Here is a 27,991-nt window from a genome sequence, read left to right as displayed (position 1 = left end):
GGTGGAACGGAGCACGGGGGGTGGAACGGAGCACGGAGGGGGGTGGATCGGAGTGCAGGGGGGGTGATCGGAGCACGGGGGGAGCGGACAAGAGCACGGGGGGGAGCGGAGCACAGGACAGAGGGGAGCCGGAGCAGTGTACCGGCCAGATCAGGGGGCTGGGGGGGCGATCGGTGGGGTGGGGGCACATTAGTATTTCCAGCCATGGCCGATGATATTGCAGCATCGGCCATGGCTGGATTGTAATATTTCACCCGTTATAATAGGTGAAATATTACAAATCGCTCTGATTGGCAGTTTCACTTTCAACAGCCAATCAGAGCGATCGTAGCCACGAGGGGGTGAAGCCACCCCCCCTGGGCTAAACTACCACTCCCCCTGTCCCTGCAGATCGGGTGAAATGGGAGTTAACCCTTTCATCCGGCCTGCAGGGACGCGATCTTTCCATGACGCCACATAGGCGTCATGGGTCGGATTGGCACCGACTTTCATGACGCCTACGTGGCGTCAAAGGTCGGGAAGGGGTTAAAAAAACGCCAGTGTGAAAGTACCCTTATTGAGTACAAAAATAGAAGGAAAGAACAGTGAAGAGTAGAAAATAACTACAGTTACATTCACTACAAATTATAGTCCTCAGTATAAAAACCGTTTAAATTATTTAAAAAAAATACACAACTATGCTCAACCAAGATGACAAATTAAAACATTAAAATACGGTACCTCCGGCTCAATATGGTCTCCCAGCCTTTTTGATAGTAACACAGGTAATTCATATAAACAAGGAACATGGCTTAATATAAAGGTTTAAAATGTGTGAATATGTACAAAAACAGATCACTTTTACTGATCATAATTCATCCCGTTTTTCAATTCATGATTTTAATTGCAACACAACAAACGTATATTTAATAGACTGCATCAAATGTAAGGTTCAATATACAGGTTCCACGACATGTCCATTGTAAGTCCAGATAAGACACCATCTATCTGATGCGATTAACCCCACGGCGATATCAGAGTCTGCCATTTCCAAACACTTTGATGACACTCACAAGATGATAGAACTAGCTTCAAATTCTGTGGAATAGAAAGGTATATAGACCACATTGTGATGGGGATTATAAACAAGCTGTTGAACCGGGAATCCTATGGGATTTCCTTGTTGGATTAACAAATTCTGCACGTTTAACCCTTTCAATACCTTGCCCTTTTCAGTTTTTGCTTTTTGATTTTTCCATCAATACGGCCATGTGAGGTCTTGTTTTTTGTGGGACAAGCAGCACTTTTAAATGACATCATTGGTTTTAGCATGTCCTGTACTAGAAAACAGGAAAAAATTCCAAGTGCGGTGAAATTGCAAAAAAAGTGCAATCCCACTCGTTTTGTGTTTGTTTTGTTTTTTGCTAGGTTCACTAAATGCTAAAACTGACCTGCAATTTTGATTCTCCAGGTCATTACGAGTTCATAGATACCAAACATGTCTAGGTTACGTTTTATCTAAGTGGTAAAAAAAAATTGCGCAATTTTCTAATACCCGTAGCATCTCCATTTTTCGTGATCTGGGGTCAAGTGAGGGCTTATTTTTTACGTGCCGAGCAGACGTTTTTAATGATACCATTTTGGTGCAAAAAAGTTCTTTTGATCGCCCATTATTGCATTTTAATGCAATGTCGCGGCGACCAAAAAATTGTAATTGATCCGACCTACGCAGTAATAGTACGGTGGAGGTCGGTAGGGGGTTAAACGCAAGACATGCTAATGGATTCAGTACTGTGAAATTAGGTCAAGTGTAGATTTTGCAGCTTCTGTGTCACATGTTTTTAACCCCTTAAACAACCCCAGCTTTTTTCAGTTTTGCGTTTTTGTTTTTCGCTCCCCGTTCTTCCCAGAGCCATAACTTATTTTCCGTCAATATGGCCATGTGAGGGCTTATTTTTTTGCACGACGAGATGTACTTTTGAACGACATCATTGGTTTCACCATGTACTAGAAAACGGGGAAAAAAAATTCCAAGTGCGGTGAAATTGCAAAAAATGTGCAATCACACACTTGTTTTTTTGTTTGGCTTTTTTGTTAGGTTCATTACGGCTATGTGCACACGTTGCGGATTAGGCTTAGGAATTTCTGGTGTGGATTCTGCCTCTGCTGGCAGAAAACACACCTGCGGATGTCACGTTTTTTGTGCGGTTCCACGGCATTTTTTGTGCGTTTTTGCTATGGTTTTCTTGCAGATTTGCTGCGTTTTTTACCTCTGCGGTTTTTTATAATGCAATGGGTACAAAAACGCTGCAGATTCACAAAAAAGAAGTGACTTGCTACTTTTAAACCGCAGCGTTTCCGCAGCGGATTGTTCGCAAAGTGTGCAAAGCATTTTTTCTCATTGATTTACATTGTACTGTAAATCAATTGCGGATCTGCATCGTTTCTGCACTGCAAAAAAGAAGAATGCGCAACGTGTGAACATACCTTAAATGCTAAAACTGACATGCCATTATGATTTTCCAGGTCATTACGAGTTCATTGACACCAAACATGTCTAGGTTCTTTTTTATATAAGTGGTAAAAAAAAATTCCAAACTATATAAAAAAAAAAAAAAATTTGCGAAATTTTCCAATACCCGTAGCGTCTCCATTTATCGTGATCTGGGGTTGGGTGAGGGCTTATTTTTTGTGTGCCGAGCTGACCGCATTGATACCATTTCGGTGCAGATATGTTCTTTTGATGGCTCATTATTGCATTTCGATGCAATGTCGTGGCGACCAAAAAAAACGTAATTCTAGAGTTTTGAATTTTTTTTTCTTGCTTCGCCATTTAGCGATCAGGTTAATTTTTTTTTTTTTTTTGATAGACCGGGGGATTCTGAACACTGCGTTACCAATTATGTGTAGGTTTGATTTTTTTATTGCTTTATTTTGAATAGGGCAAAAGGGGGGGGGGAAGAGCTAGTTAAATGCTTTTGTCAGAGTTGGACAGTGACATTTAACTAGTTAATAGCAGCGGGTGGATCGCGACCACTATTGCGGGCACATGTCAGCTGTACAAAACAGCTGACATGTCCCGGCTTTGATGCAGGGGTTCTGTCCTCGAAAGTACTATTCCGTCCGAGGACAGAAAAGGGATACCGTAATCTTCTTTTACTTCTATAATGTAACCAGATGAATGAGAGACCATATAAAACAGTGTCACCTTGATACCAAGTCAGATCATGACTAAGACGCAAGTCGAAACGCATTGATCTTGCCTACCCATGTGTTATTGCTTGACACAACATGTATACAGCATTTACTTGGAGCAAAAGTAACATTTTATACTAGCATCCTCAGTCCATTCACTGGATCTCATTTTTCCTTGCTCGATTTTGCTGAAGTTGCCTCACTCTTGATCCATGAAAGGCTTAGGTTTACATTGGGGAGGGAGAACACACCTATGCTGGCAAGCGGTCATTTAGCATATTCTTAACATTTTAGGGTCCATTTTCTCTTGATACCATTGTAAAAATGAAGTTTGGAGCTAAAGTAAAATTAATGTGAAAAAAAAATAAAATGTTAGTGTTTTTCCTTCCACATTGATTCAGTTCCTGTGAAGCATCTGAAGGTCTAATAAACTTATTGACTGTGGTTTTGAGCACCTTAAGGGTTGCAGTTTTTAGATTGGTTTCACTTTTGGGTACTTTGTCATACTGATACCCCCAAAGTCACTTCAAATGTGAAGTGGTCGCTAAAAAAAAAAAAGTTTTGTATATTTTGTTGGAAAGATTAGAAATCGCTGGTTAACTTAACGATTCTAACAAAAAAAAAAAAAAACACCAGAGGATGTTACCCCTTTCCTAATAGGAACATGAAATGCCATAGAGGTTAAATAACCTCTCCCACATCCTTCCCCTCTGTATTATTGTAATAGAATATTATAACAGAAGAAGGAATGCCTCAAATTATATTTATTCTCTTAAAAAGCACAAAAAATTAAGGGAGGGATTACCCATGCTGTCGTGGTGGGTTACTAGAAACCGAATTACCGTTAAGTCTAATTCTACTTTCTCTAGTAACCTCCCACGACAGCACACCGGAGCAGTACTGAGAGTAATGTTTTAGGGAGGGACTATAGTTCGGAGGACTTTTCTCGGGAAGGCCAAGTCCTCTTCTGACATCAGGTCTAGCCTGTAATGCTTGGACAACGTATGGACTGAGGACCAGGCAGCAGCTCTGCATATCTGCTCGATGGAAGCACTGGCTTTCTCAGCCCAGGAGACAGATAGAGGGTAGAGGGAGCCATAAATTTCTCTGATGGTGTTAGGCCCTGGACATATGCCACCGAGATTGCTCTCTTGATCCAGTTGGCCATCGTGGATCTGGAAGTCTTCTTCCCCTTATTCTGGCCTCAAAGGTGAACATACAGGTTTTGGTCCTTCCTAGTTTTTTTTCGTCACTTGATGGTAATGGGAGTACCATTCTCCAAACGTCCAAAGTGTGGAACTGTTCTTCCTTATTTCATGGCCCCTGATAGAAGGAGAGAAGAATTATGTCCTGAGACTTGTGAAACTCAGGCTACTTGGGGAAGAAATGACATATCCAATTGCAGAATAAGAGAGCTTATAATTCGCTCTCCTGGCTGTAGTTATTGCTGCCAGGAAGGCTGCTTTCCAGGAATAATAATAATAATAATAATAATAATAATAATCTTTATTTATATAGCGCCAACATATTCCGCAGCGCTTTACAGTTTAACAGTTTCAAACACAAAAGTCATAAGTAACAACATTAACAATACAATAATTAAAGCAAAATAAGACGACCCTGCTCGTGAGAGCTTACAATCTACAATGAGGTGGGAGAGATGCAAAGTACAGGTGTGTATTTACAATGATGTATTTACAATGATGGTCCAGCCATCTTCAGGGAGTGGGGGATAAATGGAGATGGTGAATGGGCTACACACACCCACACACAAACAAACAGGAGAGTCCATCTACGTCTATGGATGACAACTTGACAAGGGCTCGAAAGGCGATAGTGTGAGCCCTTTCAAGACCACATTGAAATCTCAGGACAGAACTTAGTTTGTAGCTCTTGGACGTATGCAACATGCTGCTGTCAAACATAATCCATCGGTAGTCGGCTAACGTCTGGTAAAAATATGAGCTTAGGGCCACCACGTGGACTGAGAGTGCTAGGTCTGAGACCCTTCTCTAGCCCTTCTTGCAAAAAATCCAGGTTCTGAAATAAGATCAGTTGGTGTGGGTTAGGTCATTAGGGTGCACTCCATGAGAAAAAAGGTCTTCCCTATCTTCTGGTAAATAGAGTTTGTTTGTTATTGCCTTTTCTGTAGTGTCCTAATGACCATTTCTGACAATCCTCTGGCCTTCAGATGTAACCTCGCTGGATCCGGATGAAAGATTGGCCCCTGGTGGAGGAGGCTTCGGACCGGGGGTAGCTCTTCCGGTCCTTCTATTCCGAGGCTGGCAAGGGTCCTGAACCAGCTTCTTTTGGGCCAGAATGGTGCAACCAAGATTACATTGATCTTTCCCGCTTATCTTTTGTAGAACCCTTGGTAGGATTGGTAATGGAGGGAAGGCATAGGTCTTTTGAATGTCCATAGGTGGGATAACACATCTACACCTAAGCAGGGATCAGCTGGATTTAGTAAATATTGATCCACTTTTGCGTTCTGTCCACTAGAGAATAGATCTACCTCTAGATGGCCCCACCTTCAGGTCAGTATCTGAAAGACCTCGGAATCTAGACTCCATTCCCCTGGATAGAATTCTGTTCTGCTTATAAAATCGGCCTGTATGTTTACCGCACCCTTTATGTGCAGAGCGAACAGAGATGTTCTTCGGATCACGAGAACATTCTTGCTGATCTTGCCTTCAGGTCCTTGTGCCTTGTACTTCCTTGATGATGAAGGTGAGCAACTGTTGTCATGTTGTCTTCGTATATTTTAACATGGGTACCCGGGACTAGGGTTACTGTGGCCCTGAGGACCTCCTGCACCGCCTTCAGTTCTCAGAAGTTTGAGGATCGAAGCCTTATCTCGTCTCGACAAGCATCCCTGGAATGCATGTTGGGATACAATGGCTCTCCATCCTTTCCCACTGGCATCTACTTTTATAGAAATCACTTGGTCTCGTGTCCCGGGAACCCCTCTGCTCAAGTTCCTTGTTTTTAGCCACCATGTCAATGAGGTCTTTACACTATGTGGCATCCGGATCTTCTTGTCCAAGGTTTCTGGGGATCGGTCCCAGTTTGCCACAATGTGCATCTGAAGTGTTCTGGTGTGTGCTTGTGCCCATGCTACCATCTGGATGCAGTATGCCATAGATCCAAGAACAGACATGGCCCATCTTGACACCACTTTCTTGCTCTGCAGTATCTTTATCTTTGATTTTAACAAGATCTGTTTTTGTTTGGGCAAGAAAGATGTTTGGCTGTGTGAGTCCAGTAGGACTCATAAGAATGTCTAATGTTGCAGAAACCATATCTGATTTTTTGAAGTTCACTATATAGCCTAGAGACGATAAGATCTGGGTCGTCATCTGTAGATGTTCCGGTAGCATTGGCTACTCAAGCAATCTGGACGTCGGACCTTTGTAATCTCTGACCAGCATGATGCCATCTCGTTAACCACAGGGAACCTGTCTTTCATCTCCTCTAAATTAAAGTTTCCTTCTTTTAGCTTCTGGAGGGACTCTGGGAGAGCTCCCCGAGGACTTGCTCTGTGCACTCTTTGCATAATGTCTTCTTATGCAAACAGTCCAGCTTTTTTGTACAGACTGAACATCCCTGTGTAGTCTTGGACTTGATTCCTGGTGCAGGTTCCTAGTCCCCCTACAAGAAAGGGGAGAAGGAATAATAAGGCTCTAAACCTGCACACAGGGAATGGAAACCCCGTGCAAGAGTACTCACTGGGACTGGGAGGGTGCTGGGATCTACAGACGCAGAGCGAGAGGAACCTGACATCTCCATGCTGTTTACCACACAGTGGTCCTACCTTAGATGTCTTCATTGCCCGGGGCTCTTATATGGGCGACTGGACTCCAGCACCTGTCCTCTGATTAGAGGGGGGGTTGGGGAGAGCCCACCAACACCATCTTGCGCTGTAGTTTGCCTATGCGTTCCAGCGTGGAATGCAGCAATCCTCCCTGTATGCTGAAGCAGACCGGTGTGTGACGTCACATCCTCCCGCCGGCTTCAGACCCCGGAAGTCTTCGCATGTGCGCTCCTAGCATGACACACTGCTCCACAACGCGGGAGGAGGGGGGACTGGAGAGCTCAAAGAGGCCTCCAGCCGAAGAATCCCCACAGACCTTAACCAAAGTCGCGGACTGGAAGGGGGTCCCGAGTCCAGTATGAAGATGGGAGTAGCGCTTGGGAAGGAAAGGTAAGTCTGCTCCCCTGCTGCCCGGCCTGAATCTCTTTACCCTCTGACTATTGCCATCACAGCACACCGTGGATGACCTGAGTGGAAGGATGTGGGAGGGGTTATTTAACCTCTTTGGCATTAACTGCCCCTATTAGGAAAGAGGTAACATCCTCCGGTGTGCTGTCGTGGGGGGTTACTAGAGAAAATTAGTTTACAAAATTGTGCTGATGTAAAGACACGTGGGAAGTGTTAGTCATTGACATTTTATTTGACATAACTAGTTTAACATGCACGCGCAGGAAGCATGTCATTACCTCTTCCCATCAACGCCCGTTTAACATGCTGCGGGTCGCTGATGGGTTGGCATTACAACTAGAGGTCAGCAGGAGACATCTGTTGTCATAGCCGATAGATGTGAGCGCCGCCCAGCCGACGGCGCTCATAGCAAGTGAGCATATCTGCTAAATAGAGCAGAGCTGCAGCCCTGCTCTATGTAGCACAAGCGATCACATGACCGCAGCTTCTAGCCTCCCATGCAGACTATTGAAGTAAAAAGTAAAAAGTAAAAAAATGTTTAAAAATATTAAAAGAAGAAAAAAAATAATTAAAATCGCATTTCAAAATTAAAAAAAACAAAACGAAACAAACAAAAAAAACAAATAAAACAACACATACACATTTGGTACCACCTCGTTCAGAATCGCGAGATCAATATAAAGAATTCAACCAATCGGTAAATGGCGTAGCGAAAAAACAAAATCGAAACGCCAGAATTACTTTTTTTGGTCGCTGCCATATTGCAATAAAATGCAATAACAGGCGATCAAAAGGTCATATACACACCAAAATCATATCAATAAAAACGTCAGATCGGCGCTGAAAAAAATAAGCCCCCACGTGGCCCCAGATCGCGAAAAATGGAGTCGCTACAGGTCTAGGAATACAGATTTTTTTTTTTTTTTAACAAACTTTGGAACTTTTATTCACCACTTAAATAAAAGAAGAACCTAGACGTGTTCGGTGTCTGTGAACTCAACGACCTGGAGAATCATAATGGCAGGTCAGGTTTAGCATTTAGTGAACATGATAAAAAAAAAAAAAAAAAAAGAATCCAAAAAACAATTGTCCAATTGCACTTTTTTTTTTTGCAATTTCACCGCATTTGAAATTTTCATTCCCGCTTTCCAGTACATGATATGGTAAAACCAATGGTGTCATTCAAAAGTACAATTCGTCCAGCAAAAAACAAGCTCTCACATGGCCATATTAACAGAAAAATAAAAAAAGTTATGGCTCTGGGAAAGGGAGCGAAAAACAAAAACGCAAAACCGAAAAAAGATCAGGGGTTAAGATGTTAAGGTCAAAATTGGCTCAATCATTAAGGAGTTAAACCTGTTATTGGACTCTGCATCCCCAAATGCAGCCTCCAGATCAAAATCTCAGTTGGAGAATATTAGATGTCTTCCACACCAAGGCTCTCTGAGACATGGAGAGACTTGAATCCTCTTACAAGGGACTACACTTCTTGCTCTCTGCCACAGGCTTGATTGGATACAATGACACAATATCACTTCCCTTTAGGCTATGTGCACACGTCCAGAATTGCCGCGGAAATTTCCGTGGCCAATTCCGGAACTCTCTGCCGCGGGAAAAACGCATGCGGAATTGGCATGCGTTTTCCCGCTAAACACTAGCGTTTTACAAGCTTAATTAGCTTGCAGAATGCTAGTGTTTTCTAAGCGATCTATAGCATCGCTTGGAAAACTGATTGACAGGTTGGTCACACTTCTCAAACCGTGTTTGACAAGTGTGACCAACTTTTTACTATTGATGCTGCCTATGCAGCATCAATAGTAAAAAGATCTAGTGTTTTTCCCGGCAGCGGAAAAATACGCAGCATGTTCATTCTTTCTGCGGAATCGCAGCGATTCACACGCATAGGAATGTATTGATCCACTTACTTCCCATATGGGGCTATGCCCACCATGCGGAAAGTAAGCGGATCACGTGCGGTTGGTACCCAGGGTGGAGGAGAGGAGACTCTCCTCCAGGCCCTAAGAACCATATACCTGTATTTAAAAAAAAAAAAAAAAAAAAATCGTGATATTCTCACTTTCCGGCGTCACCGGCAGCGTTCCCGCTCCTCGCGATGCTCCTGTTCCCAGTAATGCCTTGCGACAATGACTTGTGATGATGTCCGGTCTCGTGTGATGCTACGTCATCTGGGGTCATTGTTGCGAGAAATTACTGGGAACAGGAGTTGCTGGGAGCATCGCGAGGACTGATAAGGCTGCGGGGGCCGCTGGAAGGTGAGAATATCGCGATTTTTTTATTTTTTTGCATTATTTTTAACATTATATCTTTTTACCATTGATGCTGCATAGGCAGCATCAATAGTAAAAAGTTGGTCACACTTGTCAAGCACTATGTTTGACAAGTGTGACCAACCTGTCAATCACTTTTCCAAGAGATGCTTCAAGTCGCTAGGAAAACGCAAGCATTCTGCAAGCTAAAAACACTTGCAACACGCTTGTGTTTTGTGGGAAAACACATGCGAATTCTGCATGCGTTTTACCAGCGGCAGGGAGTTGCGGAAATGCTGCGGACATTTTCAACAGTATTTCTGCGATGTGGGCACATGAAAAATGCAGTGTAAACATACCCCAACTATCAGATATAACTTAAGATGCTAAATTTGCAGTTTTATGACAACACTGACCCTTAGTGACGGAGCCAATTTGGTAATTAAGGTACTGTTACACTAAACGATTTACCAACGATCACGACCAGCGATACGACCTGGCCGTGATCGTTAGTAAGTCGTTGTGTGGTCGCTGGGGAGCTGTCACACAGAGAGCTCTCTCCAGCGACCAACGATCAGGGGAAAGACTTCGGCATCGTTGAAACTGTCTTCAACGATGCCGAAGTCCCCCTGAAGCACCAGGGTAACCAGGGTAAACATCGGGTTACTAAGCGCAGGGCCACGCTTAGTAACCCGATATTTAGCCTGGTTACCATTGTAAAAGTAAAAAACAAAAACAAAAAAACAGTACATACTTACATTCCGATGTCTGTCACGCCGGCGTCCACAGGGTTAAAACTGCTTTCGGCAGGAGCGCTGCTAATGCACGCGCTCCGGCCGACAGCTTCCCTGCACTGACTGTGTGAGCGCCGGTCGTAAAGCAGAGCACAGCGGTGACGTCACCGCTGTGCTCTGCTTTACTGCCGGCACTGACAGTCAGTGCAGCGAAGCTCTCGGCCGGAGCACTTGCATTAGCAGCGCTCCTGCCGAAAGCAGTTTTAACCCTGTGGACGCCGGGGGACGTCACAGACATCAGAATGTGAGTATGTACTGTTTTTTTTTTTTGTTTTTTTTTTTACATTTACAATGGTAACCAGGGTAAATATCGGGTTACTAAGCGCGGCCCTGCACTTAGTAACCCGATATTCACCCTGGTTACAAGTGTACACATCGCTGGATCGGCGTCACACACCGATCTCCCAGCAGGGGCCTGATCGTTGGTCGCCGTCACACAATAACGAGATCGTTAGCGGGATCGTTGCTACGTCACAAAAAGTGTGACGTTGCAACGATATCCTTAACGATATCGTTATGTGTGAAGGTACCTTTAATGACCGAGCCAATGTTTACAATTCTGACCACTGTCACATGATCGAAAATACCCAAACTTGACAACATCCTAAAAACTACACCCCTCAGGGTGCTCAAAACCACATTCAAGAAGTTTATTAAACCTTGATGTGCTTCACAGCAACTGAAACAATGTTGAAGGAAAAAATGAACATTTAACTTTTTGCAAACATTTTACTTCAGAAACAATTTTTTTTATTTTCACAAGTGTATAAAGCGAAAATGAACCACAAAATTTGTTGTGCAATTTCTCCTGAATACGCTGATACCCAATATGTGGGGGTAAACCACTGTTTGGGCGCATGGCAGGGCTTGGAAGAGAAGCGCAGTTTGACTTTTTCAATGCAGAATTGGCTGGAATTGAGATAAGACGCCATGTCGCGTTTGGGGAGCCTCTGATGTGCCTAAACAGTGGAATCCCCCCACAAGTGACTCCGTTTTGGAAACTAAACCCACTATGGAACTTATCTAGATGTGTGGTGAGCACTTTGAATCCCCAAGTGCTTCTCAGAAATTTATAACCGAGCCGTGAAAATAAAAAAAATCCTTTTTTTTTTTTTTTTTTTTTTTTAACACAAAAATGATTTTTTTTAGCTCGCAATTTGTTGTTTTCTCAAGGGCAACAGGAGAAATTGAACCCCAAAAGTTGTTGTCCAATTTGTCCTGAGTACGCTGATACCCCATATGTGGAGTGGACCACTGTTTGGGCACACATCGGGGCTTGGAAGGGAAGTGGTGAAGTTTTAAAATGCACACTTTGATGGAATCGTCTGCGGGTGTCACGTTGCATTTTCAGAGCCCCCGATGTACCTAAACAGTAGAAACCCCCACAAGTGACCCTATTTTGGAAACTAGACCCCCAAGGAACTTATCTAGATATAAGGTGAGCATTTTGAACGCCCAAGTGCTTCACAGAAGTTTGACGCAGAGCCGTGAAAATAAAAAATCATCCCCCCCCCCCCCCAATTTATTGCTTTATTTTTGCAAGGGTAAAAGGAGAAACTGGACCACAAAAGTTGTCAAATCAGTCCCGAGTACGCTGATACCTCACATGTGGGGTTTGTTTGGGTGCATGGGAGAGCTCAGAAGGGAGGGAGCACCAATTGACTTTAACGCAAAATTGGCTGTCGTGTTTGGAGGCCCCTGATGTACCTAAACAGTGGAAACCCCCCAATTCTAACTTCAACCCTAACCCCAACATACCCCTAACCCTAATCCCAACCTGATCCATTATCCTAATCAAAACCCTAACCCCAAAACACCCCTAACCCTAATAACCATAACCCTAATCCCAACCCTAACGCCAAACCACACCTAACCCCAACCCTAACCAAATCCCTAAGCCCAACACACCCCTAATCATAATCTCAACCCTAAACTCAAACCTAACCGTAATGCCAACCTTAACCCCAGCCCCAACCCTAACTTTAGCCCCAACCCTAACTTTAGCCCCAACCCTAACTTTAGGCCTGTTACAGAACCCCAGCACCAAGAATATGTTATGCTATATATATTATGTATATTATGTTCCATGTGAAATGCATCAGTCCACAGGCTGCGCCCCTGGACAAGATATTCTCTTTCTGACCTCCCCCACATTTGTAATTCCCACAGTAAATACCAGCAGGCTCCGGCCCCCTGCGGCTATTGTAATGTATGTCTGGCCTGTTGTTTCTATTGGCCTGCCCTGTGTATCTGTTTTATATATTCTGTGTGCTGTAAATAAAGGGTGTTCTTTAGACTGGAAATACGCGGAGAAGCAGTCAGCTTTTATATGCTTTCATGTAATCAAGAAATTCCTGCCAGCGTCCTTCATTCAGAATCTAGGAAAAGCAGAGTGGACCTCCGGAAACACGGGGTGATACTGAAAGAGGTACCCCAGCTTGGTAGACCCCGTTACAAGCCCCAACCCCTAACCCTAGCATTAGCACCAAACCCTAACTTTAGCCCCAATCCTACCCTAGCCCCAACCCTAACCCTAACTTTAGCCCCAATCCTAACTGGAAAATAGAAATACATACTTTTTTTATTTTATCATTTTTTCCTAACTAAGGGGGTGATAAAGGGGGGGGGGGGGGAACGAGGGGTGATTTACTATTTTTTCTATTTTGATCACTGTGCTAGGATCTCACAGTGAACAAAATAAAACAAGAGGAAGAATCTTCCTCTGCCGGCCAGCACATCACGGCGGGCGCACTGCACATGCGCCCGCCATTTTCTTTCCGGAAGAAGAAGCCGGCAGCCAGGAGGGGAAGCAGGAGGACCCAGGGACACCGGTAAGTGTGACAGGGTCCCCGAATCCCCCTATTTCTCGATCCTCGGATGTGCGATCACATCAGAGGACAGAATGACACCACTTTTTTTTTTTCTTTTTGCGGTCGCCGGTAAAGTGTTATTTACCGGCGATCACAAAACAGGGGTCGGTGAAAACCGACCCGAATCATGTTCTCTGGGGTCTCTACTACCCCCGGCAACCGAAACCCCAGAGAAATTCCGACTTTGGGGGGCGCTATACACTTTTTCACACTGCCATTAACGGCGATGCAGTTTAACCCTCCGTCAGGGGCAATATGTTTCATAACGAGTTTAGGGGCATTGCTCCTGTCCGGCACAGGCTAGAAAATTGGCTATATTTTCCCTTTTTAAAAATTTCAATGCTCTAAAAGTGATCAGTTACCTTAATAGGAATGTAATAAATGAGAATACACATAATCAGGTTTAAAAAAAAAAAGTTTAATAACCAGGAAAGTAATATGTTTCTATGTCTTGAGCATCCTCCTCACTCTATCTTGATCTGTATCAGACACATCTGGACATTCTTCCACATCATCTTCTGAATCAATGTCACTTTCTTCCCCTAAATCTTCTAGCTGTAAGGGGTCTGTCATCATCAAGCAGTATATTTTGCACTTGCTCAACATGAAGGGCATTGGAAAAGTCAAATATTCTCCTCGCCATTTCATAAGAAAGGCAGAAGCGAGAGAGAATATGTGTTAGGGCGCAATGTGCCTGAGAAGCACACTCTTATTTCTAACAAAACCTTCGATGACAAATCCACAAATTTAGCACTAGCTATTCATAAAACAAGCTAAAAAACAATTGGGATGAGTAAAAACAGCAAATTCTAATCGTCAAAGGTGTGACGCATTCAGGGGCAATGAGCCTGAGAAGCCAAAACACTGATATCTGATCTCCTGCAGCTCTGCAGCACCAGAGGCTTCTCAGGCTTCACACAGTCTTTAAAGTTATGAAGGTACTGGGAGGAGGGTGTTTCCCAGACAAACCACTGAAAATAGAGAAATGAAACTACCGTAAGTGAGCTGCGCCTGTCAGATCAGTTGCCCCTGACGGAGGGTTAAGTACCCTTAACTGCCGCCGTTAAAAGGCATATCAGCGGTCATTAAGGGGTTAAACTAATGGTTATGTCAAAACTCTGCATAATTCCATAGTACAATTAAATATAATAAGCTTTGTATCATATCTTAACCAAAAAACGTATGTCTTTCTCCACCTATAAATTACTTTCCCCTTCATCTCATGAAAATATAAAATCTCAGGAGAAAAAAGTGCAAATGTGTCTTTGTGAAAACAAGACAGACTGCCAGTTTAAGTATCAGGTTACAGAACCTATTAAACTGTACAGAGACAAGTGGGAGGAGTAGTGAGGATGAGCACTTAGCACAGTGAGAAGAGGCACACACGAGCGAGATCCTACTGCAGTTTCTATTAACTTTAGAACACCCCAGGGCTGAATTCATAGGTACACTTCAATGATGCTGTAAGTTTTGCATACTTTTGCTGTTGCTTCTTTTTTGTGCTACAGAGAAAGGCAATAATCCCTCTGGATACCGAGTATAGGAGAGATCACAGCAGCAAGCCTCCATCTATTGGCTCAGAGACAACTGAAAATTGGAGATAGATCAAGAGAAAGGGTAAAACTGGTGAAAAACGGATATCTTAAGAGTGTAAGGTCTGGTTTGGCTAGGCGAGAGGCTTCTGACTGGGATGCAAAGGGTAAAGTTTATTCTTTTTGGAGAGTGACATGCTAAGCGTAGCATAGGGTAATCACAGAAATAGAGAAAGCCGAGCACCACTGGTACTGGTGATTCATAGAGCCAATACCATCAGCTGATCAAAAATACCGCAGGCATAAAACCTTTTATCCTTCAGGTGCACACCAGAGCAAAGTGCATGATCCAAATGAAATGAAAAGAGGTGGCACTCATTTGAATAAAATCCAAACTTTATTGGTCCAAAAAATGTTTAAAACATCTCAGGCAGGTGGGGGACTAGAGAGCGCAAAGGCGACGGCCATTTTGCGCTATGTGGTGCTTCTACAGGTCTCGATTTTGTGGCAGTCGCAGTAGATGCATTGGCAATCCTGTGGTCCGAGTTCACTCTGCCCCATGTCTTTCCTCCTCTAGCCCTACTGACCTGACTTCTCAAGATGATGAAAACAGAGAGAATTCCAGTCATTCTCGTCACGCTGCACTGGCCTCATAGGACCTAGTATGCACACATGATCTATCTAGCAGATATTTCATGGGTCTTTCCAGACCACCCAGATCTTCTGTCTCAATGACTTTTCTTCCACCAGAATTTATGGTCACAAAATTTGACAGCATGGCTGTTGAGGCCATGATTTTAAGGGCAACAGATTTATCAGAACCAGTGACAGACCATGAAGAAAGCACAAAAGCCCTCTTCTTGCATATCTATCACCACAATTGGGAGGCCTACTTTTGGCAGCGTTGAGTCTAACGACATTGCCTCCACATTATTTTCCTTGCCCGTAAGTCTTCTTTCTGCAGTCAGGGTAAGAGGCTGGATTGGCGCTTAGTTCTCTCAAAAGGTCAGGTCTCTGCTCTTGCCATTTTATTTCAGAAGGATGTGGAGTCTAAGCCACACCAAGACGTTTTTCAGGGAAGGAGCGCACAATGCTGCACTACAGGCATCCCCTTGATGCTTGGGATCTCAATCTCGTTTTGAAGTAACTTAAGTCTCCACCTTTTCAGCTCATTAGGGAGATTGTCACGTCCCTCCTATGAAAAGGTAGCATTTCTAGTAGCCATCACTACCAACAGAAGGGTATCGAAGCTGGTGGCCCTCTACTCCCACGCTCCTTACCTAATTCTACACCAGGTCAAGGTAGTTTGGAGTACAGTTCCATCCTTGCTCCCCAAGGTGGTCTCTTTCATCTAATCAAGGAGATAATTTTACCATCTCTCTGCCCTGTGCCCTCATTTGAGAGCTTTGCACAAATTTGAGGTCGTCTGGGTGGTAAGGAGTTAGGGGGCTCACTACTTTTAAAGGTGACTATTGCTTGTTTGATCAGAACAGCCCAAAAAATAAAAGTCAAAAAGACAGTTCTCCTCCTTTCAGGGTCAAGGCACAATTTACGCGAGTGGTAGGAGCTTCCTGGGCAGTTCACCAGGCATCAGTTCTGCAACTTTGTAAGGCAGCTACCTGGTTCTCACAGCATATCTTTTCTAAGTTTTACAGAGTCCACACATTTGCTTCAGCAGACGCAAGTCTTGGCAGGAAGATTCTACAGGCAGCAGTTTGTCAGGTGGCTGCTAGAGCTACAGTGGAAACATTTGTGCTAACAGTACAATTAAGTTTCTTTTCCACCCGAGGGGCAGCTTTGGGAAGTCACACTTTGTGACCCCACCCCCTTATGAGGTGACCCGAGAAATTAAGATTTTTGGTACTCACCGTAAAATCTCATTCTCTGCCTCTACTGGAGGACACTGCACCCACCCTTGATTGAAGGCTGGGCATGTAGAATTGTTTTTCTGGCTTGGTGTAATTTAATTACTTTTAATGCTTTTTTTGTTTGCTTCTACAACAGTTTTTGCCTAAACTGAGAAGGCCTGATGCTAGAAAGCGAGAGAGTCTGCTGGGTAGGAGTCCTTTTTCATTTATGATGTAAGAATTTGTCAACTGCCAGGTGGCAGTAGCCTATCACATGGTTTCTGTGTCCCCCCAAAAGAGGCTATGAGGAATATACGAAAAATCTTCAATAATTTGTATGAAAAGCTTTGTTGGCAATGACAGCTTTAAGAACCCCCCTGTATGGAAAAAGTAGTGGCATTCATTGCTCAGGTGTGATTTTGGCCCACTTTTCCACACAAACTCTACAAATGCTGAAGGATTTCTGGGCTCCTATGAACTCTTTCTATTGGATTCAGGTCAGGCGATTTGTTTCAGAGAGAGACACTAAAGCTGCTAAAATGGGCCAGCCAATTGCGAGCTTCTTTGCTTGAGAGTTTAAGATCCTTGTCTTGCTGAAATGTTCACCCTTGTTTCATCTTTATCATCCTGGTAGATGACAGATTTCTTTGAAGAATATCTCAGTACTCTTCCTATATTTCCTTCAATGACATGAAGTTCATCAGTGTCGTATGCTGACAAACAGTGGGAACACTGTTTGTATGGTATTTCTTGGATGATATGCAGTGCCTTTTTTAAATTAAAAAAAAAAGTGTGTATTATGGCATCCAAAGAGTTCAATTTTGGTCTCATTTGATCAGGTTATATTCTTCCTGTGTTTCCCAGGCTTGTCTAAATGTTGCTGAGCAAACTTTAATTAGGTGCTTGAACCTTGAACATGCTTTTTGTTTAGAAATGAAGTCTCGCGTTGTGAGCATGCATACAGGCCATGGTTGTTGAGAGAATCATGGTTTTCTTTCAATAAATTGTACCGGCTGATTCCAGATCTTTCTGTAGCTTACCACAGGTGGTCCTTGGCTCTTGGACAACTCTTCTAATAATTCTTTTCACTCCTCTGTCTGAAATCTCGCAGAGCACCACGTCATGGCAGGTTTATGGTAAAATAATGTGCTTTACACTTCCAAATTATGACCCCAACAGTGCTCACTCGGACCTTTAGTAGTTTAGAAATTCTTCTGTAACCAATGCCATCAGTTTTGCAACAATAAGGTTGCGAAAAATCTTCAGACAGGTCCCTTGTTTCTCCCATCGTGAGAGGTTTGTGTGGAACTTTAGTAATGAGACCTTATCATAGGCCACCAGTTGAACCAGCTGATATTTTTCACCAAGTATAAGGATTGCTTTCTAATTACAGAGATTTCAGCTGGTGTCATGACTTTCCATGGCTTTTTAAACCTGTGTTCATGTGTTAAATACTTTTTCCCTGTGTCATTTATCATTGTTACACAAGTTCCTTTATAGACATCCATGGTTTGATTTCTTTGCCTTTGTGGATTGGATAATTGTTACTGATAGCTAGTGAGAATTTCATGTTAATAGCACCTTTAGAGGTATATCTACCGAGAAAACATGCTGAATGTACAGATATTAGTCTAATAAACCCATGCTACAAGAAGGCCTCAACAACATTAAGACCAAACAAAGCAATGAAAGATTTCACAAAGCAATAATACAAAACATAACTTTAGCAAATCATAAATCCTTACTTGTCTGACTTATCTGATGAATGTCGACGATCACTACTTGATGATTTTGTTCTTCTTGGCTCATTTTCCTTTTTGTCTGAAGGTTTCTTACCAGCTGGTTCATTTTTTGCCTAGATTAAAAAAACATATATAAAAATTCAGAATCCTTATTTTAAAAGAAATAAATGTATAATTGGCATAAGTATATTAAAAATAGATAATTAGATTTTACACATACAAATGTGTGACGATGTAAATATTTATAGCACTAATTTTCAACCATTTGGAATATCATGTATTTCAGCAATTAGACAAAAAAAACACAACAAAGCAATCTTAACCCCTTAGTGACAGACTCAATTTTGTACTTAATGACCGAGCCAATTTTTACAATTCTGACCACTGCCACTTTATGAGGTAATAACTCTGGAATACTTCAACGGTTCCCGCTGATTCTGAGACTGCTTTTTTCGTGACATATTTCTACTTCATGTTAGTGGCAACATTTCTCAGATATAACTGACATTTATTTATGAAAAAAACAAATATGGAGAACATTTTACAAATTGTCTCTTCAGAGAGGAAGACAACTAGAACTCTAGTGCCACCTATTGGAAGTAGCAATCCTAACAGTCAATGTCGACCCTTTACCGAGCCTTGTCACATGATTTAGGATAATAGCCAAACCAGAATCTCAATTTGCAGAAACTGTGTGGTTTGACTATTATCCTAAGTCATGTGACAAGGCTCAGTAAAGGGTCGACCAATAGGTGGCACTAGAGTTCTAGTTCTCTTCCTCTCTGAATAGACAAATTGCATATTTCCCAGAGGAGCATTGCGGCTTTAAGTCTCCTCACCTCGACATGCTTATGTCACTCTCTGCAACGAGAAATGATACTTCTGAGAAAATTTTAAAAATTTAGCAGTTTTCAAACTTATTTTTATGCCCTTAAATCAGAGATGTCACAATAATACTTAACATTTCCCACATGTCTACTTTAAATCAGCACAATTTTGGAAACTTTTTTTTTTTTTTTTTTTTTAGTTAGTAAGTTATAAAGGTTAAAAGTTAAACAGCGATTTGTCATTTTTACAACAAAATATATATATGTATATATGAATATGTATATATATATATATATATATATATATATATATATATATATATATATATATATATATATATATATATATACACACACACACACACATGTATATATACATATATATATATATACATATATATATATATATATATATATATATATATATATATATATATATATATATATATATATATATATACACAAAGAAAGGTGAGAGCGGGACGGCACTAGAGCAGTGTGTACTCCTTTGGACTAGAACTCACTGCATGCAATCGTAACAAGCAGCTTGTGGGCATCAGGTGCTCTGGCAGTAAAAGCGTGAAGCTGAATACATATCCAAGAACTAAGAAAACTGCGGCACTCACCCCGTTGTTGCTGTGTGAACGTGTTCTTTATTGAAACATGGCTTTACGGAAGATCATACATCCAGCTAGGCAGCAGGTTTTACAGGAGGGTGCGGTGATGGAGCGTGGACGACGGCCGTTTCGCACTGAGTGTGCTTCAACGGGTCCAGGCGTTGAACGGGACCCGTTGAAGCACACAGTGCGAAACGGCCGTCGTCCACGCTCCATCACCGCACCCTCCTGTAAAACCTGCTGCCTAGCTGGATGTATGATCTTCCGTAAAGCCATGTTTCAATAAAGAACACGTTCACACAGCAACAACGGGGTGAGTGCCGCAGTTTTCTATGTTCTTGGAGATATATATATATATATATATATATATATATATATATATATATATATATATATATATATACATACATACATACATACATACATACATACATGTATGTATCTACTATATAAAGCTGAATGTATGTGTGTGTGTGTGTGTGTGTGTGTGTGTGTGTGTGTGTGTGTGTGTGTGTATATATGTATGTATCTATGTATGTCCGGGATTGGCATCTGCACCGTCGCAGCTACAGCCACAAAATTTTGCACAGTCACACGTCTGGACCCCGAGAGCGTCATAGGCTATGTTGTGAGGTGAAATTTTAACGCCGCGCTTTCCAATTCACCAAACAATTTTGCCCCCATCTACATAATGGGGAAAAATGTGAAAGGAAAAGTGTTGGAAGCGTCACAGCTACAGCAACAAAATTTTGCACAGTCACACGTCTGGACCCTGAGAGCGTCATAGGCTATATTGTGAGGCGAAATTTTAACCCCGCGCGTTCCAATTCACCAAACAATTTTGCCCCTATCTACATAATGGGGAAAAAAGTGAAAGGAAAAGTGTTGGAGGCGTCGCAGCTACAGAAACAAAATTTTGCACAGTGACACGTCTGGACCCTGGGAGCGTCATAGGCCATGTTGTGAGGTGAAATTTTAACTCCGCGCTTTCCAATTCACCAAACAATTTTGCCCCTATCTACATAATGGGGAAAAGTGAAAGGAAAAGTGTAGGAGGCAAATTGACAGCTGCCAGATGTGAACAAGGGGGACTTAAAGAATGAGAGCGATGGCGCCAAAGAATATATACCGTACAGTTGCTAAGGTGGGGCCCCGACATGAGATACTCACCACACACGGGGATATGAACACACACACAAAATGCGCCACACACTACCACGTGCTTGAACACATATCACCCTCAGCACACATTTCACCACACATACACTAACCTCGCCACATACAAGTCGAAACACAAAAGTCGCCGCTCAAAACTTGCCATGCGCAAAACTCGCCACATGCAAAAGTAGGCTCACGCAAAACTCGCCACACGTGCAAAACTCACCTCATGGAAAACTCGCCACATGCAAAACTAGGCTCATGCAAAACTCGCCACACGTGCAAAACTCACCTCATGGAAAACTCGCCACATGCAAAACTTGCACACGCGGAAAAATTGCCACATGCAAAAGTTGCCTCACACAAAACTTGCACATACTCAAAACGCACCACACATAAAACTCACCACGCGCAGAACTCGCCATGCGCAAAACTTGCTGCACACAACTTGCTACACTAACCTGTCACATGCAACTCGACACACAAAAAGTTGCTACACGCATGTCGCCACATGCAACTCAACACACACAACTTGACACATGAAACTCGCCCTAAAACACATACAAGTCTGGTATTATCCTTCAAAAATAAAAATGAGCTAATATATACTGCCAGGGGGGAGGGCTTCCTGTTGGCGGTGGATTTATCAGGCTGCCAATTTAGCTTACAAATACTGAGGTAAAAATACTGACCAAATAATGTGTGAACGTGGTCTAATACAGGAGGAGATGACACACAGGTATATACTATATACAGGAGGAGATGACACGTATATACTACATACAGGAGGAGATGACACGTATATACTATATACAGGAGGAGATGACATACGGGTACATACTATATACAGGAGGAGATGACATACGGGTATATACTATATACAGGAGATGACATACAGGTATATACTATATATAGGAGGAGATGACATACAGGTGTATAGTATATACAGAAGAGATGACATACAGGTATATACAATATACAGGAGGAGATGACATACAGCATGTATATACTATATACAGGAGATGACATACAGGTATATACTATATATAGGAGGAGATGACAAACAGGTGTATAGTATATACAGAAGAGATGACATACAGGTATATACAATATACAGGAGGAGATGACATACAGCATGTATATACTATATACAGGAGATGACATACAGGTGTATACTATATATAAGGGAGATGACAATCATGTATATACTGAGGTGAAAATGAGGGGTGTGAGGTGAAAATGAAAAGGTGTGAGTGAAAAATGAGAGGAGTGAGAAAAAATAGTGGAGTGATCGGAAAATGACAGATGAGAGGTCGAAATGACAAGTGTTAGGGGGAATGAGAGGAGTGAGGGGGAAAATGAGAGGTGTAACGGAGAAAATGAGAGGTGTAAGGGAGAAAATGAGAGGCATGATGGGAAAATAAGAGACGGGAGGTGCTATACCTAACCACAGATATTTACTATGCCCAGGCAACGCCGGGCTCTTCAGCTAGTATTCTTATATACTGCTTAATACTTCAATATTACAGCAGGGACTATTTACTGCTGCAGTCAGAATGTTGGAGAGTGGGCATTGTGACTGTAGTACACAGATAATTACAGTTAAAAGAGAGGAGACACAGCCATTACAATTAGAAGTGACACTGCCCCCACAGCATGTGTCACCTTGGGTCTGGTGCGACCTATTCAAAGTGCAGATGGTATGGCCAGCAATTGAGCAATCCAACATGGTTTGGGGACTCAAGTGGGGTGCGACAAGGCCAGGTATAACGGTCTGGAACCCTAATCGAAAGGTAAAAGAAAAAGGCATAAATTGACCCACCTCTGCCTCCTATTTACAGCAAACTAAAACAGATATAAGTTGGAGCCTGCAGTGGAGGTATACAGGTCCTTCTCAAAAAATTAGCATATAGTGTTACATTTCATTATTTACCATAATGTAATGATTACAATTAAACTTTCATATATTATAGATTCATTATCCACCAACTGAAATTTGTCAGGTCTTTTATTGTTTTAATACTGATGATTTTGGCATACAACTCCTGATAACCCAAAAAACCTGTCTCAATAAATTAGCATATCAAGAAAAGGTTCTCTAAACGACCTATTACCCTAATCTTCTGAATCAACTAATTAACTCTAAACACATGCAAAAGATACCTGAGGCTTTTATAAACTCCCTGCCTGGTTCATTACTCAAAACCCCCATCATGGGTAAGACTAGCGACCTGACAGATGTCAAGAAGGCCATCATTGACACCCTCAAGCAAGAGGGTAAGACCCAGAAAGAAATTTCTCAACAAATAGGCTGTTCCCAGAGTGCTGTATCAAGGCACCTCAATGGTAAGTCTGTTGGAAGGAAACAATGTGGCAGAAAACGCTGTACAACGAGAAGAGGAGACCGGACCCTGAGGAAGATTGTGGAGAAGGACCGATTCCAGACCTTGGGGAACCTGAGGAAGCAGTGGACTGAGTCTGGTGTGGAAACATCCAGAGCCACCGTGCACAGGCGTGTGCAGGAAATGGGCTACAGGTGCCGCATTCCCCAGGTAAAGCCACTTTTGAACCATAAACAGCGGCAGAGGCGCCTGACCTGGGCTACAGAGAAGCAGCACTGGACTGTTGCTAAGTGGTCCCAAATACTTTTTTCTGATGAAAGCAAATTTTGCATGTCATTCGGAAATCAAGGTGCCAGAGTCTGGAGGAAGACTGGGGAGAAGGAAATGCCAAAATGCCTGAAGTCCAGTGTCAAATACCCACAGTCAGTGATGGTGTGGGGTGCCATGTCAGCTGCTGGTGTTGGTCCACTGTGTTTCATCAAGGGCAGGGTCAATGCAGCTAGCTATCAGGAGATTTTGGAGCACTTCATGCTTCCATCGGCTGAAATGCTTTATGGAGATGAAGATTTCATTTTTCAGCACGACCTGGCACCTGCTCACAGTGCCAAAACCACTGGTAAATGGTTTACTGACCATGGTATTACTGTGCTCAATTGGCCTGCCAACTCTCCTGACCTGAACCCCATAGAGAATCTGTGGGATATTGTGAAGAGAAAGTTGAGAGACGCAAGACCCAACACTCTGGATGAGCTTAAGGCCGCTATTGAAGCATCCTGGGCCTCCATAACATCTCAGCAGTGTCACAGGCTGATTGCCTCCATGCCACGCCGCATTGAAGCAGTCATTTCTGCCAAAGGATTCCCGACCAAGTATTGAGTGCATAACTGAACATTATTATTTGTTGGTTTTTTTGTTTGTCATTAAAAAACACTTTTATTTGATTGGATGGGTGAAATATGCTAATTTATTGAGACAGGTTTTTTGGGTTATCAGGAGTTGTATGCCAAAATCATCAGTATTAAAACAATAAAAGACCTGACAAATTTCAGTTGGTGGATAATGAATCTATAATATATGAAAGTTTAATTGTAATCATTACATTATGGTAAATAATGAAATTTAACACTATATGCTAATTTTTTGAGAAGGACCTGTAGTTTAGCAAGAGGAGCCAACTTTTTTTTTTTTGTTACGTAGATACACTTAAAAAGGGTCTGCCTCGTAGTGACAGCAGCCTATACCATAGGTTAGCTGTATCCTCAATGACACAGGCGAGAAGCAAAAGTGAAAAACTCCTTATACATTTAACAGAGATAAAATGAACAAAATGTTGAAAATTATCCGCCTACCCTGCTATATTATTCAGACAGGTTGAAGCAACCAAGACAAGCTTCAACTTAAGGCTCATCTTGTTTTTTTGTAGCACAAACATTACATACACAGACTTGAATAGTCTTTTCCTTCCCTAACGGAAAACATCTAGGCAGAAAAAAGATTAAAAAAAAAAAAAAGGGTACTACCAATGACAACAGCTGGTTTTCCTGCTACAGCTTTACAAAATTTGGCCTGGGGAACTGCACAGTCCTCTCTCCAATGCCCAGTGTTTGGAGCCTCCTTTCGAAATCTCTTTGCCAACTTCTTACTAAACGGCTTTGCTAAACACAGCAGACCGATGCCCATTATTACTTTGGTTTATAAATTGGTTTTATATTCTTACTAGCTGAAGAGCCCGGCGTTGCCTGGGCATAGTAAATATCTGTGGTTAGTTATAGCACCTCACTTCTCTTAATTTCTGATCACGTCTCTCATTTTCCCCCCCACTCCTCTTATTTCCCCCCCACTCCTCTTATTTCCCCCCCCCCACTCATCTTATTTCCCCCCCCCTCTTATTTTCCCCCTCACTCCTTATTTTCCCCCCTAACATTTGTCATTTCGACCTCACATCTGTCATTTTCCTATCACTCCACTATTTTCCCTCACTCCTCTCATTTTGCACTCACACCTTTTCATTTTCACCTCACACCTCTCATTTTCACCTCAGTATATACATGTTTGTCATCTCCCTTATATATAGTATACACCTGCATGTCATCTCCTGTATATAGTATATACCTGTAGGTCATCTCCCCTGTATATAGTATATACCTGCTGTGCGTCATCTCCCCTGTATATAGTATATACCTGTGTCATCTCCTGTATATAGTATATACCTGTATGTCATATCCTCCTATATAGCATATACCTGTATGTCATCTCCTCCTGTATATAGTATATACCTGTAGGTCATCTGCTCCTGTACATAGTATATATCTGTATGTCATCTCCTCCTGTATTAGACCGCGTTCACACGTTATTTGGTCAGTATTTTTACCTCAGTATTTGGAAGCTAAATTGGCAGCCTGATAAATCCCCAGCCAACAGGAAGCCCTCCCCCTGGCAGTTTATATTAGCGCACACATACACATAATAGACAGGTCATGTGACTGACAGCTGGCGTATTTCCTATATGGTACATTTGTTGCTCTTGTAGTTTCTCTGCTTATAAATCAGATTTTTATTTTTGAAGGATAATATCAGACTTATGTGTGATTTAGGGCGAGTTTCGTGTGTCAAGTTGTGTGTGTTGAGTTTTGTGTGGCGACATGCGTGTAGCAACTTTTTGTGCGTCGAGTTGCATGTGACTAGTGTAGCAAGTTGTGCGCATCAAGTTTTGCGCATGGCGATTTTTGCGCGTGGCGAGTTTTATGTGTGGTGCCTTTTGAGTATGTGCAAGTTTTGTGTGAGGCAACTTTTGCATGTGTTGCAACTTTTGTGCATGTGGCAATTTTTCCGCGGGTGCAAGTTTTGCGTGTGGCGACTTTTCCCATGAGGTAGTTTTGCACGTGTGGCGAGTTTTGCGTGAGCCTAGTTTTGCATGTGGCGAGTTTTGCGCGTGGCGAGCTTTGAGCGGCGACTTTTGTGTTTCGACTTATGTGGCGAGGTTGGTGTATGTGTGATGAAATGTGTGCTGAGGGTGGTATATGTGTTCAAGCACGTGGTAGTGTGTGGCGCATTTTGTGTGTGTGTTCATATCCCCGTGTGTGGTGAGTATCCCATGTCGGGACCCCACCTTAGCAACTGTACGGTATATACTCTTTGGCGCCATCGCTCTCATTCTTTAAGTCCCCTTTGTTCACATCTGGCAGCTGTCAATTTGCCTCCAACAGTTTTCCTTTCACTTTTTCCCATTATGTAGATAGGGGCAAATTTGTTTGGTGAATTGGAAAGCGTGGGGTTAAAATTTCAACTCACAACATAGCCTATGACGCTCTCGGGGTCCAGACGTGTGACTGTGCAAAATTTTGTGGCTGTAGCTGCGACGGTTCAGATGTCAATCCCGGACATACACACACACACACACATTCAGCTTTATATATTAGACTAGCTGAAGAGCCCGGCGTTGCCTGGGCGTAGTAAATATCTGTGGTTCGTTAGAGCACCTCACTTCTCTTATTTTCCCATCATGCCTCTCATTTTCCCAATCACATCTTTCATTTTCTCCCTCACTCCTCTCATTCCCGCCTAACACTTGTCATTTCGACCTCACATTTGTCATTTTCCGATCACTACACTATTTTCCCTCACTCCTCTCATTTTGCACTCACACCTTTTCATTTTCACCTCACACCTCTCATTTTCACCTCAGTATATACATGTTTGTCATCTCTCTTATATATAGTATACACCTGTATGTCATCTCCTGTATATAGTATATACCTGTATGTCATCTCCCCTGTATATAGTATATACCTGTGTGTCATCTCCCCTGTATATAGTATATATCTGTGTGTCATCTCCTCCTGTATATAGTATATACCTGTAGGTCATCTGCTCCTGTATATAGTATATACCTGTGTCATCTCCTCCTGTATATAGTATATACCTGTATGTCATCTCCTCCTGTATATAGTATATACCTGTGTCATCTCCTGTATTAGACCTCATTCACACGTTATTTGCTCAGTATTTTTACATCAGTATTTGTAAGAAATTGGCAGCCTGATAAATCCCCAGCCAACAGGAAGCCCTCCCCCTGGCAGTATATATTAGCTCACACATACACATAATAGACAGGTCATGTGACTGACAGCTGCCGTATTTCCTATATGGTACATTTGTTGCTCTTGTAGTTTGTCTGCTTATTAATCCGATTTTTATTTTTGAAGGATAATACCAGACTTGTGTGTGTTTTAGGTCGAGTTTCGTTTGTCAAGTTGTGTGTGTTGAGTTACGTGTGGCGACATGCATGTAGCGACTTTTGTGAGAGGAGTTTTGTGTGGCAACATGCGTGTAGCAACTTTTTGTGTGTCAAGTTGCATGTGACAGGTTAGTGTAGCAAGTTGTGTGCAGCAAGTTTTGCGAATGGTGAGTTTTGCGCGTGGCGAGTTTTATGTGTGGTGCCTTTTGAGTATGTGCAAGTTTTGTGTGAGGCAACTTTTGTATGTGTTGCAACTTTTGTGCATGTGGCAATTTTTCCACGTGTGCAAGTTTTGCGTGTGGCGAGTTTTCCATGAGGTGAGTTTTGCACGTGTGGCGAGTTTTGCGTGAGCCTAGTTTTTG

General features: G+C 42.4%; 1 protein-coding gene across 8 annotated transcripts in view; it reads right to left on the bottom strand.

Moving 5' to 3' along the window:
- Positions 1 to 27,991, bottom strand: part of LOC138680452 (scaffold attachment factor B2-like) — a 702,355-nt gene that overhangs the window by 448,818 nt on the left and 225,546 nt on the right. For all 8 annotated transcript variants that reach the window (XR_011321619.1, XR_011321628.1, XM_069767880.1 and 5 more), the window contains exon 9: positions 18,452 to 18,561. Coding sequence is in view for 6 of the 8 variants with exons in the window: in XM_069767880.1 (XP_069623981.1) it covers positions 18,452 to 18,561 (110 nt within the window). In the remaining 2 variants the exon portion in view is untranslated. The remainder of the gene's footprint in view (positions 1 to 18,451; positions 18,562 to 27,991) is intronic.

This window comes from Ranitomeya imitator, chromosome 1, assembly GCF_032444005.1.
Source record: "Ranitomeya imitator isolate aRanImi1 chromosome 1, aRanImi1.pri, whole genome shotgun sequence".
Taxonomy (NCBI): Eukaryota; Metazoa; Chordata; class Amphibia; order Anura; family Dendrobatidae; genus Ranitomeya; species Ranitomeya imitator.
Note: the sequence above shows the minus strand (reverse complement) of the source record. Positions and strands in the feature narration are given on the sequence as shown.